Below are 17,956 nucleotides of genomic sequence, written 5' to 3'. Positions count from 1 at the left end.
TCCAGAACATCAAACCAGAGCCATCCTACAGAGGTACTGGCCTGGTACTGGTGTGGTACTGGGCTGGTACTGATCTGGTACTGACCTGGGCTGTGTTTCCGATAACGATGGATCGCAGCTTACTACGAGCAAAATAACAAAACCGTGATTTCTTACGCGCGTTTCTGGAACATGCTCGTAAGGAGTAGGCTAATCTACGAGCTTTCTAGAGCCACTTTAGCTACGTTGGCTTTGGGAAACGGCCCGTAAAACTAAGATCCGTCGTACGATGGATTTTACGATCAACTTAGGCTTACGACGCTTTCGGAAAACGCAGTCCTGGAATTGGCCGTGTGTTGACCTGTTACTGGCCTGGTACTGACTCTGAATTGGCCTGGTAATGACCTCGTACTAGTATTGACTGAATGACACGGTCTAAATTGAAGCATCATAATCAGTACTGGATGAGGCAGTGAGGCCTCGATCAGGCTGTGGTGTATGTGTGTCTGTGTGTGTTTGTGTGCACGTGTGTGTGTGTGTATCTGTAAGTGCATGTGTGTGTGTTTTGGGGAGGGGGCATGACAGGTATCGTCTCTCCTCCTCGTTGTGGACGGGTTTGCAGTAGAGACAATCCCTACAGAGCGACAATCCTTAGTTCTGCAGACCGACTGCTCTCCGAGAGATGAGTTGGAGAAAGATAATTGGTATGCAAAGTAAGAGCTTCGAAATGATGGGGATTTACGACAGATAAACCCTGCCCCTCGTCTCTCTCCTGGCTCCGGTAGTATTAATGTGCTTAACACCAAAGGGAAAAACATGATGATTGAGATCAGATCACACAGCACATAGAGAACTGGAAGTCTTGACAGCTTGTGAATCAGCGATTTCAAGCAGCAGTGTGTCAACATGCAGGTGTACTCTGGAATCACAGACCACACAAACCTTCCAACAGATGCACCGTGACTGGAATAGTCTGTGTTTGACTGCTGTTCTGTGATCCAGATCCGGAACCCCTCTCCAGATCCGGAACCCCTCTTGACTCCCTGATCCCAGCTCCCAGTCGGGGCTCTGGGCGACCAGGTCCCTGATCTCTTCAAGGTTAAATGAGCTCCAGCCCTAACCTCCAGGGGTCATGGTGGTGTAGAGCCGGGGGGTGAGGAAGGAGGGGTAGAGTTCCTCAGATCTAGAACCGTCTACAGAACTCCCCTCCCTCCCTTCTTCCCTCCCTCCCCCCCTCCCTCCCTCCCTCCCCCTCCCTCCCTCCCATGTTCTGCCCCCTTCCCCCTCTTCTCCCTCCCCCCCTCTTCTCTCCTCACTCTTCCCAGCAGACACCCCAGGTGATAAATGGGTTCAATTACATCCCACAAGCTCCTTCTCCCTGACCTTCCTTCATCACCAGGTCCAATATAGGAGAGCTGGAGATGACCATGAACTGGACAGTCTCTCTGGGGGATGTTGCACAACAATCGCCATGATTACAGGACTGGAAAATGAGTGATGTCTCTTAAGACTGCGACTGTGAAGAAGATAAAGGGCTGGGATGTTTTTTTCCGCGAGGTGGAAAGACACTCGACAGGAGTCAATGTGAGACGGATGAAGTCATGGACCCCAAATGTTGACAAGGATTCTTGTTTACCGTTGCAAATGTGCGTTTACGCGTTGTTTTGATCGTTTCAGGTACGGTGACAGCTCCTTGGTGTTGTGCTTTAAGAGATGAGCTGGAGAAAGCTGAGCTAAGAATAGAAGAGAGAAGACCTACCCATGAATCGTGATCACACTCCTGCTCCCGGAGACAGCTACAGCCTCTCAAGACTACAACCCCCAGAATCCTCCTCCGGCAGCAACGTTCGAGCAGCAGAGAGCAGAGCTGAGACATGGCTGTTCTCCCGTTACGTCACCTCAGCGTGAAGAACAAACATGGAGGGAGCCCATCATCCCATCACACAGCCCAGCTCCACCCAGACCCTCCATCAAAGACCTGCCTACGACCCCCGAAACATCCCAGACACGAGAGCACGTGGTGGGACGCCAGTGTCTGCAGGCTCCCTGTTTGGGGGGGGGGGGTCCGAGGCCCTGGCCGTCATCCACCAGAGTCCAGAAGGTCAGAGGAGAGTTCAGAAAAGCCTGAGGGATTTCGATGGTATACGACACTGGAGACCCAAACGCGTCCACGTCTCCCTGGAGGCACCCTGGAGACAGCCCCGAGCCCTCGCACTCAACTGGGATCCACTCACAGATCACAGCGTTGCCCGGGGATGTCTGACCATGTGTGTGTGTCATGGACATCACATATAGATGAGCCTAAACCACTGATATCATCTACAGCGGCCAAGAGGCATCTGGAGTAGGGACAGCAAAGCAGAGCTGCGCCGACCCTGAGAAGAAGAAAAACCCGGGAGGAACTGAGCCTCCAATGTTATCATGTCACGCTGTCCCGATCACTCTGTAACTGTGCACGGGTCCTGGTCGGCACGACGGACACAGAATCATACAGCAGACGCGGACGAGTCGATGTAGCTTTATTCATGTGAAATAGCTTTCCACAGACGTGAGAGGGTGAGGACACGTCATGTCACAGGTTTGCGTATTTGGAGCTAGATTTATGGAGTCACAAGTTGATCACATTTCCCAGCTAAACCTAGATACAGTACAATTAATGGAACTCTAACATTCAGTAGACGATCAACATTGTCATATAACATTATTATAACATGAGCATTGTTTATGTATCCGTAAAAATAAAATAAATATTTGATCGGTTTATACATTGTACACTTTTCTTTGATAATAAACCATGTTTCATGAGAAACATGCATGTAAACGCGTGATGCCATAGGTCCTAAGTGGATAAGGCAAAAAATCAAATCACAGGACTACATTTCCCACAGTTCCCGACAACAGAGAAGGTCATACCTCTCTCTCGGCTGCCATCCAGTTAGAGCACTTGAGTTTTTAATTCTCATGTTTCAAAACACACACAGTGAAAGACACAGTCAAGCGTTTCAAATGAGTCATCGGAGATGAATGGGGCACAGTCCTAGAAGTCAACAGTTTTGCTGCGTCCTGACATTCTTTATTAAAGTGCTAAAGAAAGAACGAATATTCTAGCTGTCTTTATTTTTCTCACCAAAGCCGTGCCGTTTTTTTCTTTCGTTCTGGTCTCTCTCTCTCTCTCTTTCATCCCTTTGAGGCTGTGAAACTGCCAGATAATTGGAGCAGATAATTGTTATCCCTTCTGGCCCTGAGCGCAAGGGATAATCAGAACTCCATCTCTCTCCTCTGATCTCCTATATTTGCAGGGCCCACATACAGAGTGGCCACCAGTGAAGTTAAACCGGGAAAGTAATATCCATGTATGAAGTGCCACAACACAAGCCAGGGGGATTTCAAACCCGTGGTCAGGTCATTTGTCTTTTCTCAGACTTTTTTTCGCGTCGAAAAAGCAGAGGCGGTTGCATGTTTTTTGTTTCCATAACAACATGCGGTGGTCAAAACCTGAACTATTTTAAACTGTATCACCATCTTCTGCGAAACTGCAAATAACAGCCAAAAGAAAGACAGCACCGTTCCTTTCTTTAAAGAGACTACGTGGGTAGTGTTTAGTTACAGAGGCTGCTGATTATATTTGAAAACAATCACAAATAGGGACACGGTGGTTTTGACGCAGTGGTTAGCGAGCCTCTTTCTGGTCAGGTCTGGACTAGTCTGGAGTTTCAACAGCAATCCTCAATAGTCAGTAAAACAGTTCTAATTGCAGCAGAACTCATTACTCAGCATTAAGTAAAGAGCTCATGAATACAGCATTACTCAATGCTCATTACTTGGTAAAGCGTAAATTCACACAGCCAAACTCATTCGTCTCAATGTTAGTAATACTCAATAGTCAGTGGGCTAATTAGTGAAGCAGTTGTACAGTATGTCTCGATACTAAACAAAGCAGTTAATGCAGTGTTTCTCAATACCGAGTACTCAGTGAAGCGGTTCGTATTTGTAGAACCCTCTCAGAATCTTTTCAGCTGCTCACCACCCCCACCGCACCAGCCAGACACACCCTCGTCTAGTCGGAGCTTCCCGTTAACACGACCTCCGCTCACCCCCCCCCCCCCCCCCCCTCTCCCTTCTGAACATGTCTACAGACAGCAGGAAACCCACAATACTTTGGTAGATATATCGGCGTACCGATGCATACGGAACGCCGGCACTGACAGAGGCTAACCGGGGGGGGCGGGGGGGGGGGGGGGGGGGGGGGGGGGCCTGGGAGGAAACGCAGGTGTTTTTTTTACTTTATTGCAGAGGCTAAAACAAGCCATATGACGTCCAGGCTTTGCAATGTGTTTGAGGTTTCCAAGGAGACCTGGTAGAAAAAAGCGAGTTTGTTGACAGTGTTGACAATAGCAGAGCTCTTTACATCTGTTTCATGCATGTTTTTGTTTTCATGTACTAATATTGCTATGGTGTTTTCCCGGTGCCCTGGCATGGCCCAGTTTTCTAACGCTCACGCCGATAGACAGAGAGGTTGGCCTCCATTCTGAATGTTTCCCATGTCTGCTTATGCAATGCAGTTTATTGCTCGAAACAGCAACATGTGAGAACTCACTGTGGCACACACAAGCACGAGAGATTCCTTCACTTCCATCCCGATAAAACCCTCTCATTGTATTATCACCTGTAGTGTGCATATATGTAGTATTTGAGAGACTCGTCTGACTTCGAATAGTATTTGACGTCATTTCAAACACTTATTGAAACTCAACCAATAGAGCCAGTGAAATAGTAGAGTACAAAAACGGTCAGTGTGTTGAATTATTTCAGTTGGCCTTTCTCACAGTTTCTGGCTGTGAGAGGGGGGGGGGGGGAGTGTCACAAGCTCAGTTGTCCAATAGGAGCAGAGGGGATGTCAATTAGTTGGATAGCTGTCCTATAGGAGGAGAGGGTTGTGGGCTGCCTAGTACAACTAATAGAGCACGCAATGACAGCAAACCCCCTCTCCCAAGCTTATCGTAAACAGCCCTTCCACTCCTGCAGATGAAATATTCACCTTTATGATGCTGCTGATGTTGTTGTTGTTGTCGTCGCCGTCGCCGCACCACGTCCTCGATACACAAGTGAGTCACAGTTGTTGATTAGTAACGTACACACCCTGATTCACAGTTACATGGACACACACAGATTAGAACCGTTACACGCGCGTCAAGACGACAGATACATCCATGCAGGGCATGCACAGATGGCCACCCTCTTCCTGGCTCCCTGGGGAGAAGAGAAGGGGGGGGGGGGGGGGGGAGGGGTCCCTCGAGAGTCACCGGGCCCCGTCAGAGAGGGTCCTTTAACGTTGTCTTGTGTTGCGCGGTCGTCCACGAAAGGTCCGTGGTTTTTACGCGTTGTCGTTTATGGGTCTGTTGTCTCAGTCTGTGGGGGCCGGGGGTGGCGTCCGGCGGGGGGGCCCCGTTGAGGCGGGGGCCCCGCCTACTTCATGCCACTCCGCAGCACCTGGTTGGCCGCGATGAGCATGACGCTGATGATGAACGCGATGGCGAACGCACAGATCAGGCTCTTGCGCACGCAGGTCTGCTTGACCTGCTGCGTGGGACTGGCTGCTGGGACAAAAGAGGAGGAGGAAGAGGAGGAGGAGGAGGAGGAGGGAGAGGAGGAGGGAGAGGAGGAGGAGGAGGAGGAGGAGGAGGAGGAGGAGGAGGAGGAGGAGGAGGAGGAGGGAGAGGAGGAGGAGGAGGAGGAGGAGGAGGAGGGAGAGGAGGAGGAGGAGGAGGAGGAGGAGGAGGAGGAGGAGGAGGGAGAGGAGGAGGAGGAGGAGGGAGAGGAGGAGGAGGAGGAGGAGGAGGAGGAGGAGGAGGAGGAGGAGGAGGAGGAGGAGGAGGAGGACAGGAGGAGGAGGAGGAGGAGGAGGAGGAGGGAGAGGAGGAGGAGTGACAGGAGGAGGAAAAGGGAAAGGAAAGAGGATGAGGAAGAGCAGGGAAGAGAAAGTGGAGGAAAAAGAGGACGAGGAGGAAGAGGAAAGAGGAAGAAGAGAACCCTTTAATCTCAGCACCTGTGAGGTCATTGCCACACTCTGCTCACTTCGGTATCGGAATTCAAATGAATGTCATATTGTCATTTCCAAATGAGAAATCTCATCACCAAAAGTAAACGAAAGTGAGCACAATCATTCCGGATGAACACTGCCCGGAAATTGTTTTCACACCTGTACGGTACATAATTGCATCTAGATGACAACGTTGATTCGGCTTTCATCCAAACGAGATAACAAGTCGGTTTGGAACCTGAGAAGCATGGACAAGTAGAAACTGGATGCTAAGTATGCTTTCTGCGCATGTGTTTGTGTGCGAATGTACGTGTGTGTGTGTTGTATGTGAGTGTGTGTTAGATAGAGTGTATGTATGTGTGGGTGAGTGCGTGCGTGTGTATGGGGGGGGGGGGCAGCACGTGGTGGTGCGTGCGAGTGTGTGTGTGTGTGGATTGTCTTACTGTCGATATCCACCTGACAGTCCTCAGGGTTCTCGATGTGGTTCTCCTCTGTCATGATGATGTTCTCGATGTCCTTCATGGTCAGGTGATCGCAGAACGTGTCATACAGCAGCCTCTTGAGCTCCTCCACGGTCAGCTTCTGCATGTCACACTGGACACACACACACACGTACACACACCAAGACACACACGCGCATTTAGACACACACGGGCGTACACGCACACACAAGCATACACGCACAGACCAGAATGACTTTGCGCATGCCTATCCACGTGTGAAGTTGACTGCCGTCAGCAGTCTCACATGCCTTGATGAGACTGCTGTGTAAAAGTGGGTGCGGTCGTTAACGAGTTTACGGCGGTAGCCGCGAGCAACGCGCCTCGGCGCTCCCCGGGTGGCCCCGTCCCGCTAACCGCGAGCCGCGTCTGCCAATTAAATCGGTTTCCCTTTCGAGTCCACGGCGCTCCGGTGCTTAACGTGCGCACGGCAGACAGCCTGCCTCGTCAGTGACCCGTCCCCTTGTCGCTCGTCAGCAGTAATAAGCAGGAAGGAGATCGGCGATTACCTTCCAGAAGACGGAGTCGAAGTCCGTGCCGTTGAACTTGTCGGGCACGCCGGCGGCGGTCAGTTTGGGCCCCAGCAGGGTGACGAACTCCTCAAAGTCCACCTGGCCGTCCCCTGGGGGGAGGGAGGAGGGGGAGGGAGGAGGGGGAGGGAGGAGGGGGAGGGGGTGGGTATGAGCTGTCCTGGTGTCGCGTGTCTGTGGGTGGGTGCTTGAGGATATGCATGTGTGTGTGTGTGTGCTTGTGTGTGCTTGTAAGTGTGTGTGTGTGAGTACATTACTTGTGTGAGTACAGTACCTGTGTGTGTGAATACACCACATGTACGTGTGAGTGCAGTACTTATGTGTGTGCGTGTGTGCGTGTGTGTGAGTTCACAATATGTGTGTGAGCTCAGTACGTGTGTGTGTGTTCACTATGTGTGTGTGTGAGTTCAGTATGTGTGTGTGTGTGTGTGTGTCTCACCATCCATGTCCAGTCTCTGGATGATCACCTCCAGCTCCACCTCATTGGGCATGTACCCCAGCGAGCGCATGGCCATGCCAAGCTCCTGCTTGGAGATGAAGCCGTTCCCGTCGCGGTCAAACACCTTGAAGGCCTCTCGGATCTCTACACACACACACACACATGCTTTCTTAGATTTCCCCGACTAAACTTCATCATATCTGTTTCCAGTCATCTTTTATGTTCCACTTGAAGAGTCTTCATCTCACACGCCCAACTCTGAATACTGATCATGTAAAACAGTGATGTCAAGGCCTACGGAAGAACAGCAGGCCATCCTCGGTAGATACCATCTCTACTGTGTTCCAGCGAGCCAGTTTGGTTTGGTTCAGTGCGTCGGTAAAATCATCGTGTTCACATTGTCGATGACGAGGTTCGGCTCTTTGTAGGCCTCGCGGAGATGAGACGGAACGCCAAGCCGATGGCTTCAGACTGTAGATGACACACGCGGAGGAGGCGAGACGAACAGAGAAGGGAAAATACGCCTCTAGATTTGCCTGGGATTCGGGGTGAGGTTAGAATATGAATGACGCTGAAGAGAGCCGAAGCTGCTTTGGTGTGAATGGATTCAGAAGGACTTTTGTCGATGCATGAAGACGGATGATAGCGGGGGTGCTTCTTCTTTACATGAACAGCCCTGTCGTCGTGGCAGTATTGACAACCTTTGACAGAGAAGGTATTAAAAATCAGTGGACAGAATTATTTGACACAGCAATCCAACGTATCCAATCCCCTCACAACTTTCATTGTGATACGCTACGATCATACAAACAGTGGATGGAGAAGATGGATGGACGGATCCTGCTTGGCTGATATTGCTGGATATGAATGGGGAAGCTTGTAGCCAGAAGCCACAGCTGCATTTCCTTCCAATACTGTTGTAGGAAATCAACAGAAGTACAAGGAGTGTCTGATGACAGGCTGTGCTTCATTTTCAACATAATATGCTGCCACGGTTCCCGGAAATCGTTTATTTTCTTTGGGGACACGGACAAAATAGAGAAACAGGACGCGATGGGGAGCACACACACAGCTCTCATGGATTACACACACACACGCACACACACACACACACACGTATATATATATATTTACACACACAGGGCGGAACAGACATGATTATCTTCCACTGGTCTGTTTTCCCTGTTCTCCTCTCCCGATGTCACACTGGAGGTGAAGTATAAATCACAGAGGGCCACCAGAAACATCTCTGCATGAGGACCTGCTGTTTATACAGTATTGACAGGTTCACCTCCTCGTGGGGGTCTCCACACGCGCCTGTACACAGCGCTGCGGAGCACAGGGTGAGAAACGCTCCATCTCCTTCTCTCAGGAGAAGACCTCTTGGAAGCAGAAACGCTTTCAGCAGTCGCTTGGTCTCAGCCAAGCTTTGCTTAATGACAAAAGGCCATCGAGGAAAAGGGGGGGGAGGGGGGGGGCAGAATGTTGTTTCGTTCTGCTCTGGTATCTGCTGGAGAGGTAATCCATAACCCTGGCGTTTTGAGCTCCAGTAGCAACCTCGACCTTCTTTCAGAGCTGGAAAGGAATCCCTTTTGGATGGAAACTGTTTGAGCAGTTTGACAGGCCGTCGTTGGCGTCGATAGCCAGAGTTTTCTGAAACGCGATATCTGTAACCATTAATCGGGCGTCCAAAAAGGCCGCTTTAGAAATTAAGACGGACTAAGAATAGCCTTTTCCTCAGAACAGAATCCCACAGAGAGAGTGGACTACATACACACTTTAAGTGCTCTTCAAACGAACTGTACTAATCTCCCTCCGACAGCTTCCATTTCTTTTTGTGACCACGCGAGTCACAGCACTAAACCGATGAGCGATGGCGCTCGATCATAATTGTCCCCGCGAGAGATAAAACAAAATCGAGGTCTCTTTCTTTTTTTCGACTTGGCAAAGAGAGGAGAAATCACGTTCTCTTGCACATGTATGCCCCGACAAGCGAGCCTATTGTGGTAGAACAATTCCCCATCAATTTGTTGGAATGAAACAAAAGGGTCTTATTTAAACGTGACGAGACGAGAAGACGGATGTCTATTGTGAGACCGGAGGAGAGAGAGAGTTCTGCGGTGCGATAGGGAGAGAGAGGTGTGAGGTGAGATCGGGAGAGAGAGCTCTACGCTGAGATGTGGAGAGAGATGTAGATTGACATGGAGAGAGGGCCATGGAGGATGAGATGTGATAACATCACTTCATAATCATGCAGATTCTCCTGACACAGGGACCTGCCTCTCTCCCCTGACATCACGGAAGATCTTTCTTTTATTTGCACACAGTGGCATTTACTTTGATGTGAAAAGGTGTTTGTTGGGCTTCAAAGACCAGGCGTCAGCCAGTCACCTGGGGGTTTCCATGGGCAACGGGTGCTGGGATGAAAGCTCAAGGGAAGATCTGGAGTTTGAGGGTAATCCATCTGAGGTTTAACCTCCAAACAGAACGTTGCTCTGGTCATTGATCTTCAAGTTGACTGCCTTTTAATGGTGCGCTGTTTGTTACTGTGGAGAACTGAGTCTCGTCAACTCAGGGCAAACTCTACAGTAGAGCTGTGAACTTTTCGTTCGGTATAGAAACCTCTGCTGAAAGGGTAATGTTCACAGAAACCAACCAGAAAATATGTTTGATTTGCGTTCCTTCCCCTCCAGTTTGAGCATGTGAGGCAACAAAGCAACCTGCACATCCAAACAAATCTGGGTCTCGCATGCACTCATTCAAAAATGTTTCGTCGAATCCATTTTACAAAATGAAAACACCCCACGTGGGAAACACCGATTGGATTTGCTCCAATGCTCCTTTTCTCCATATCATTTCCGTCGCTCAGTTCAACTGTGATAATGACCTGCAGCGCGCCGGGTAGGTCTCACACATGTTGAGGCTTTTTCAAGAGCTGCCAGAGGAAACAGCGTAGCCTGTAATCCCCACCGTGCCTCCGAGTCAGGGAAGATCCCCCAGCTTTCCATCTGCTCCCCCCTCCTCTCTCAGATCTGGAACTGCTCTTTATATAACACCCTTGATAAAAACCTCAACCTCCAGCATCCACAACGTCTCCTCGCTCCAACGGTGCGCGTGCGTGCACGTCAGCGTGCGTGTTTGTGTACATGTTGGGCATAGCAAATAAAAAGTCACAGTAGCGTCGATTCGTCTCGCTCTGCGCAGGGGGGCCTTATTGTACACGGGCACCTGGGAGACGCGAAGGCTTCGTAGCATCGCCAGACCGTGGCAAAGCTCAGGAGAACCCTGGAGGCGCCCAGGCGAGGAAGCTGCCAGGTCTGAGGAAACGCCCAAACCTGGCATGACAGACTGTCTCCTACAACTCCCATGATGCAGCATCTGTTCTCAGGTTTCTCGAGCGTTCTCAGGTTGGCAGCGTGCTCTAACACCTGATAACGCGAGGCTCAACCGGCAGAAGGGAAGTCCCTTTTAAGACAACGTAAACATTCTCATCTTCTTTTCAAGGCCAGTTTCATTCCTGCTGACAGAAATCCCCAATTTGTTAGTCAGTGTTGTCTCATCCCTTTTCTGAGGAATATGAACTTTGATCGTCCTGTCGTTTTCTAGGCTGAAGCGTTTGTCCGTGCAGGTATCAAACAGAGATTCTCCACATCCTCCAGGCTACATCTGGGATTCACCCTGAAAGGTCAGAACAGAACAGGCTCTGCGCATCCAAACGCAGCTGCTCGTAGACCTGCAGTTTGCAGTCACTGAGGGAACCTGTCCACACAAGCTTGGATGCATGTCAATGACATTTGGATTGATTTCCGTGCACACAAACATTCCACGATGTGCAATATGGTGAATGGACATCGGTACAATGGCGCAGTTCATTAAAGGGACACCCATTGTTATTCTGGAAGAGCGAGACAGTGTTGCGAGGACTGAGAAGTGCTTCGCCCTCCAGAGCTCATCACAGTTCATTTCACAGGTAATAAAGTCTGCTGCATCCAGTCCTCCGTTGCGATCGATCAAAGCAGAAATAAAGGATTTAACCCGATCCAAACTGGCACCTTCACCACCGCTCTACGTAAAACTCAAATTCCCTTGTCTGGCCCAAACAGGCTTCTATCAAACTATTCGACTTACAGTCATTTAAGTGGCTTTGTATTGTATTAAATAGACGGGTCGAAAGCAAGGTTTCAAATCCGCTGTTGGAAAGCTTCTGTCAACAGCTGAGGGCAGACGTTCTCCAGTGAGACCCTCACCTCCAGAGATAGAAGACACGGGCTGCTTGTCTCTCATCCACGAGCCCGTCTCTCCGAGCACGGCCCGTAATCCCATCTTCATCCCCCCCTCGATGTCGAGTCTGCCTTTTTGCTTGGCAGAAATGACAGACCGACAGAGCTCAGGGTGGCGGTCACAAAAGCCCCTCCGTCACAGGTGAATATGAAGCTGTCTGGGAGAGCGTGTCACCAGGATTTATTTTGAAAGGATTGAAGCCGAGGAGGATGTCTTTAGCGGGCGCAGTGTTTACGGCGTGAGAGATGGACACCCTGTGGTTTGGGTAAACAGAATGTTCTCTCCGGGCGGTCATTTATCTCCATATCTGGTTCATTTTCCAGTCTTCCCTCTCTCCTGCCATCCCTCCATGTTCTCATCACCCCTCCCCCCCCACCTCTGTCTTCCTCTTCCTCTCTGCAGCTGCGCTGTCACTTTTACAGACTACTCCGAAGAAGGCGAGTCAGTCAGGCAGCTGGGAAGAAACATAGCTATTCCAGAACAGGCACAGAGCCTGCATCATCGTCTGACACCCTCTGCGCGCATCTCTTATCTATCATGGTCAAGTTGGCGTTAGGGAAAAAGTGAGACGTGGTTTTCTGGTGAAATCTGAGGAGAACATATTGTCGCCTCTGACTAACTATGGGATGGCGAGGCCTCTGAGTGTCATCTCGTCTGCTCGCTTTGTTCACGCTCACAAAGGGGGGCTGAGTTTCAGACGGGCGTTTGAGGAAGACTCCTCGTATTGGAGGGGGCTTGACAGACAAGAAGAAACGGGATGGCCTCATGTGGCCTGGAGAAAGAACACTTCTCGGATTTCATAGTCAAACACAGCTCTGAACACAGGCCAACACAGGCCAACGCTGCCCTGAACACAGGCCAACACAGCCCTGAACACAGCCCAACACAGCCCAACACAGCCCAACACAGCCCAAACACCACCCTGAACACAGCCCAAACACTGCCCTGAAAACAGGCCAACACAGCCCTGAAGACAGCCCAAACACCACCCTGAACACAGCCTAAACACTATAAACACAGCCCAACACCACACTGAACACAGCCCAACACTTGCTGATTGGTTATTCTTGCAGTGTTATCGTCGGTCTCATCATGGCAGCATATGTTTTCCAGGGGTGGTGTTTGACCCTGTGAAAGTACACCCCCACAACACCCACAGATCCTGCACGTTATGAGCATAATTTGGTTCTTGCTGTCCATAAGCAGGAGTCTTAAAATATCTTCATTTGTATTCACTTACGAGTTTCTGTAGAAATGGAAGGCAACCTCCAGCCCCTCAGGCTCTGGGATTTCAGGATTGGTTTTCTGCAGCCAGATGGAGTCTTGCTGCCTGTTTAACTTTAGCAGCAACATCCACCATGACCGTGCAGACTGTTACAGCTACATCTACCTTGGTCTTACAGCCTGTTACACCTATATCTACCATGGTCTTACAGCCTGTTACAGCTACATCTACCATGGTCTTACAGCCTGTTACACCTATATTTACCATGGTCTTACAGTCTGTTACGGTTATATCTACCATGGTCTTACAGCCTGTTACGGCTATTTCTACCATGGTCTTACAGTTTGTTACGGCTATATCTACCATGGTCTTACAGCCTACATCAACCATGGTTTTACAGCCTGTTACGGACATATCTACCATGACCATACAGCTTATTACAGCTATATCTACCATGACCTTGCAGCCTGACCTTGCAGCCTGTAATAATTGACGTATACGAGGTTCAGTGCTTTTCTGGAAAAGCCTACCGATAGTTGTAGCTACAGACTGTCGGAGGAACATTTATCCTTCACATGCTTCATCACCCTCTACTCTTCGTCCCTTTGTCCATATCGTGGAAACCATTTACATCTGTTATTAAATCTATCATATTCGATTTGTAGATAAGAATAGGATTTATTCTCTGGCCTTATTATTCCGTTCGCTTCCTGTTAGCTACAACTCTACTTCCTGTCTCTCGAGGCAGTCGCTTGCATCTCTGTCGATCATGAAACAAACGGCACCATCACGCCACAAAACAGCCACTTTGAAAATGGTGTTGATGACGTCAAATCGGCACTTTGTTGTGATTGGTCTTTCAAATACGTTCAAGGAGGCTCCGCCATTTAAGAGTAACTCAGCAGCAGGGTGACAAGTAAACAGTTGCTTTTGTGTGTCGGACCGCAGAAGGCCTGTCTAGGCAGCATGGGAGCTGATGGTCTCGAACAGAACCCTGGGTTCAGGGTAACGAGACGCTATCTGTCTCCGCTGAGAGAACCGTTTTGCAGTCTTTGTCGCTTTTTCTTTTAAGAGCTTGGGTTTAGTGTTGATACATATGTTTCTTTTTTACAGCCCCTTATAACATTGAATGTCGATCTATTTGTTATGCTATTTTAAATATAATTGGCATGTGTTTTGGACAGGAAATGTTCCGCCCACTTCCTGGTTGGCCTGTGTGGGAGGAGTTTGAGATGACTACATTTCTGGGAGCAACCAAACCAACCAACCCCCAGTGTGTAGGAGGGCAGGCAGAAAACTCCTCGATTGGCGTTCATATCGTTTTCCATTACAGTATTTGAACCATGACACACACACACACACGCATCACGTAGGCACTCATACATACGTACACACACATACCCACACAAACACCGTCTTATCTTGGTCAAAGAAACTGAAATGGCATTCTGTTCAATTACAGCGTGTGACCGCATTCTAAAGTACCAGGAGAATGACCGCAGCGACTGACTCCCCAGTGTCCAGGCTGGTAATTGAAAATCTGGTTCCTGGCTGTGTGTCGTTAGGTCTCTGGTCTCCCTCGCCGCCCCCTGCCCGCGCCCCCCCCCCCCCCTCCCTCCCCTCGCTGGTCTCACACACCTCCCTGTGTCTCTGCAGATCCAGCTGCTCTGTGGACAGTCTCAGGCCTTGCACTTGCGCATTTCATACATTGAACATATCGGACCATGAGAGGCAGAAATATGTTCCCTGTCCTGCCCCTCCCCCAACCCACTAGAGCCAAGCCAGGGTCCAGCAAGGGCTGGCCTTCATTTACAATGGAGTACACAATCAAAGTATAAATATTTCCTTCTATTTTCCAATGGTCATATAAGTACTGTAAGGATAGCTGTATCAGTAAAGTCAACACCATTTAGGATTGTCAAATTCTCATCTCTTCTGCAATCACTCTCCACCTCACGTACCCCCAACACACACACACACACACACACACACACACACACTCCTGGTGTGAATCCAACCATTCAGGCAGTGATGTGTGGGAGTAAGGGGTTGAGCAGCTCAGTTTACTGTGAAATAAACTGGCTGCTCAGAGCCGAAACCTTCATCTGATCTCATTAGACCGGATCTAAATGACAATGAGACTGGCGGAAAAGCCTGAGGCTTTTGTAAATTAAAAGAGGCTTGGAAAAAGAAATGAAAACACTGAAAGCAGGGATCCAGACGCACCGTCCATCGGAACCTCCCCTCGGATCTCCAGTGGAGGCCGATGGGGGGAACGGGACGTCGCCGCGAGGCCCTGGACGCGGCGGGGTGCGCGCCGTCTTTTCATTCTTTCTTGCCCTCTGTTTCTCTTGCACACTTTCTCTCTCTCTCTTGTGCGCTCTCTCGTCTATCCCTCTCGCAGACGCACTTTTTCTCTCTCCTATGCTCTCTCTCTCTAGGAGGGGAAAGAGGGAGAGATGATGTATGCCAGAGGAATGCTAGATTTGTGCAGATGACACCACAAACAGCAGAGTCACATGCTGGTCCCAGCCAAGCCTGTCTGGTGGGCTGCCTCTCTCCAGACCAGCGGAGGCTGCTCCCCTGCACGATCCCCTGGGCTCACATCCTCTCATCTCTGCATGCCAGAGGGCGGAGGGGTTGGAGCAGCCACGGCAGGACTCCCAGGTATGGTCCAGAACCACGGCATGAGGCCACACGCTGTCTGCTTGAGTCAAAGCCGTGAGATGAGGGGTAGGATGGCATTGGCTGCAGCTGCTGGAATTTGAAACTCCATCCATACCTGAATTGAATCATTTTCCGTATTCAGCTTGAATTCTCAGCCAGCTTTTGTAACTGAAATCAGCTTCAGCACTGATAGGCTTTTCAGTGCCAGCCATGTGTGATTGTGGGTCTGCGTATGTGTGTGTCCTTGGGCCTGTGTGTCTTTGAGTATGTGTGTGTGTGTGTGTGTGTGTGTGTGTGTGTGTGTGTGTGTGTGTGTGTGTGTGTGTGTGTGTGTGTGTGTGTGTGTGTGTGTGTGCGAGTGCATCGTTTCCAGTGTTTGCCTTTGTGACTGCTTGCCTTTGAGAAAGAGAGAGAGAGAGAGAGAGAGAGAGAGAGAGAGAGGGAGAGAGAGAGAGAGAGAGAGAGAGAGAGAGAGACTCTTCTCTAGCTGTGTTGAGAGAGAGACAGACAGACAGACAGAGAGTGCATGTGTGTGTTTGTTGACCCTGCATACATGTGTGTGCATGGTGCATGCCGTGGTGTGTGTCCCCAGGTAAAAGTCATTCCTGCACCAGTACCATGATCTGTCTCCAGACCGGAGCAGTTGTACACGACTACCTGCCGCCATCCAGACTGATATTCAATCACCACCACGTTCCCAAACCCCGACACCTTGGAGCTCAGCATCAATGTCATACTCAGACAACTATCAGTCAAATTTTGGATTTCAGTGGTGCATACTGACATTTTTCCTACTTTCAACCAACCAAAAATCAACCACACAATTCTGAGATGTATTCATAGTCTACGTTTGGCTCAGCATTGTGTCCACTCAGACTCCTATAGTTCACCGCTTCCTATTTACATCTTATCTCAGTGTACAAATTGAATTCTGTATTATCCTTTATTTGGGTTCCTCCCTGGAGATCAATAAAGTTTGAATTTACTTTGAAGCTCTCATTAAACCCAGTTGTTCTCTAGACCCCTGACAGATGTCAGAGGCGTGCTGCAGTGAGGTGGACGAGACCACGGCAGCCCTACTCTGTCACAACACCAGCTCGGTGACATTACAACTGGATGATCATGCATGAGAAGTCAAATGTATACTGATGCATGATGGTATGTGGTGCGCATGGGTGAGTGAGAAGGTATGACGCAAAGATTACGGCACTCGCTCATGTAAACAGTAACATGAAATCACTGGTACTCTATGGAAACACAGCTGGCTTGCGGTAAGAACATGCCCCTATACCGTGACGAGGAGTTACCGCTGCTCCTCCTCATGAATAGAGTGTGACTGCATTGTCAACAAAACCATTCTCAGAGCTGACAGACATGTTCATTATGCGGCACTACTGTAGGTCACACCCACCATGAGTTCGAGTTTCACTCATAGATATTCTACTTCACATGCACACATATGTTAATGCTATATTAAACCGTGGGAAGCTTTTTGGGCTGTTTTCTCCCGTACGATACAGCGGGAAATTAACCTTTTTGATGGCATATAACTTATTAGGCTTCAGTGACTGAAACGAGATTTATTCAGTGATACTGCACGTTGGTGCGGGTCTATGAGGGGACACTGCATGCGCCAAAAAAATACCACAATGCACGAGGAAAAGAACCCCGCGCCTCAACAGCTTGTGCGGCGCTGGCCATGGTGCTGGCGCGCTTGTCTGAACTCCGCGAGCCAGAAGTAGGTTTAAACTCCCCTGGGTGACGACAATGATTAACAAACATACACCACACTACATACAGTTTATTGTTTACCACCCTTCATGGTCAGTTATGACAGACAATAATTCTCACCCTCGACTTCATCCTCGGGCAGGTTGACCGGGTCGCGGTAGGCGAGGATGTCCGGAATGGTGCACACACCCCGATACATTAAGGTGGAGGTGACTGGGTGCATAGGCATGGCTGCGGTGTCTGGATCCCACCTGCTCCCTGGTCCTCATATAGTTTTGTGGATGGACGGCGGGTCACAACTTTCCCCGACTTCCACTTCTACAGAGGCTCTGGCTGAATCCACGGGGAAGACGCGCAGGGGATCCAGGTCCAGGGGGGGCGGCAATTCCGTTTTAAATCCACAAATATCAACCTGTCTCTGATAAATATACGCAATAAATGCAGGTGAAGACGGCTCTTCGTAAACTTGACGTTGCAACGCTGGTTGATTTGGGTAGCCTATGGTGGACTTGTTGATATTACGCATGAAGTCCGTTTTTTTCAAATCCTGAATATTTGTCTGGG

At 49.6% G+C, this 17,956-nt stretch overlaps 1 protein-coding gene across 2 annotated transcripts; it reads right to left on the bottom strand.

Annotated features, from left to right (window-relative positions):
- Positions 1–5,445: 5,445 nt before the first annotated feature.
- LOC124489569 (calcium-binding protein 7) lies at positions 5,446–17,621 on the bottom strand. 2 transcript variants are annotated; one of them, XM_047052010.1, is made up of 5 exons: positions 17,513–17,621; positions 7,489–7,632; positions 7,029–7,141; positions 6,463–6,613; positions 5,446–5,576 (listed from the first exon to the last, which is right to left on the bottom strand). In XM_047052010.1, the coding sequence occupies exons 1-5, from the start codon at positions 17,619–17,621 to the stop codon at positions 5,446–5,448; spliced, it is 648 nt and encodes a 215-aa protein (XP_046907966.1). The 2 variants fall into 2 exon arrangements, with proteins under 2 accessions (XP_046907966.1, XP_046907967.1); XM_047052011.1 differs by having other exon boundaries at positions 5,446–5,573.
- Between the last annotated feature and the right edge of the window lie 335 nt (positions 17,622–17,956).

This window comes from Hypomesus transpacificus, unplaced genomic scaffold (genome assembly GCF_021917145.1).
Source record: "Hypomesus transpacificus isolate Combined female unplaced genomic scaffold, fHypTra1 scaffold_192, whole genome shotgun sequence".
Taxonomy (NCBI): domain Eukaryota; kingdom Metazoa; phylum Chordata; class Actinopteri; order Osmeriformes; family Osmeridae; genus Hypomesus; species Hypomesus transpacificus.
The sequence above is the reverse complement of the archived record's forward strand: the minus strand, read 5'-3'. Positions and strand labels throughout refer to the sequence as shown.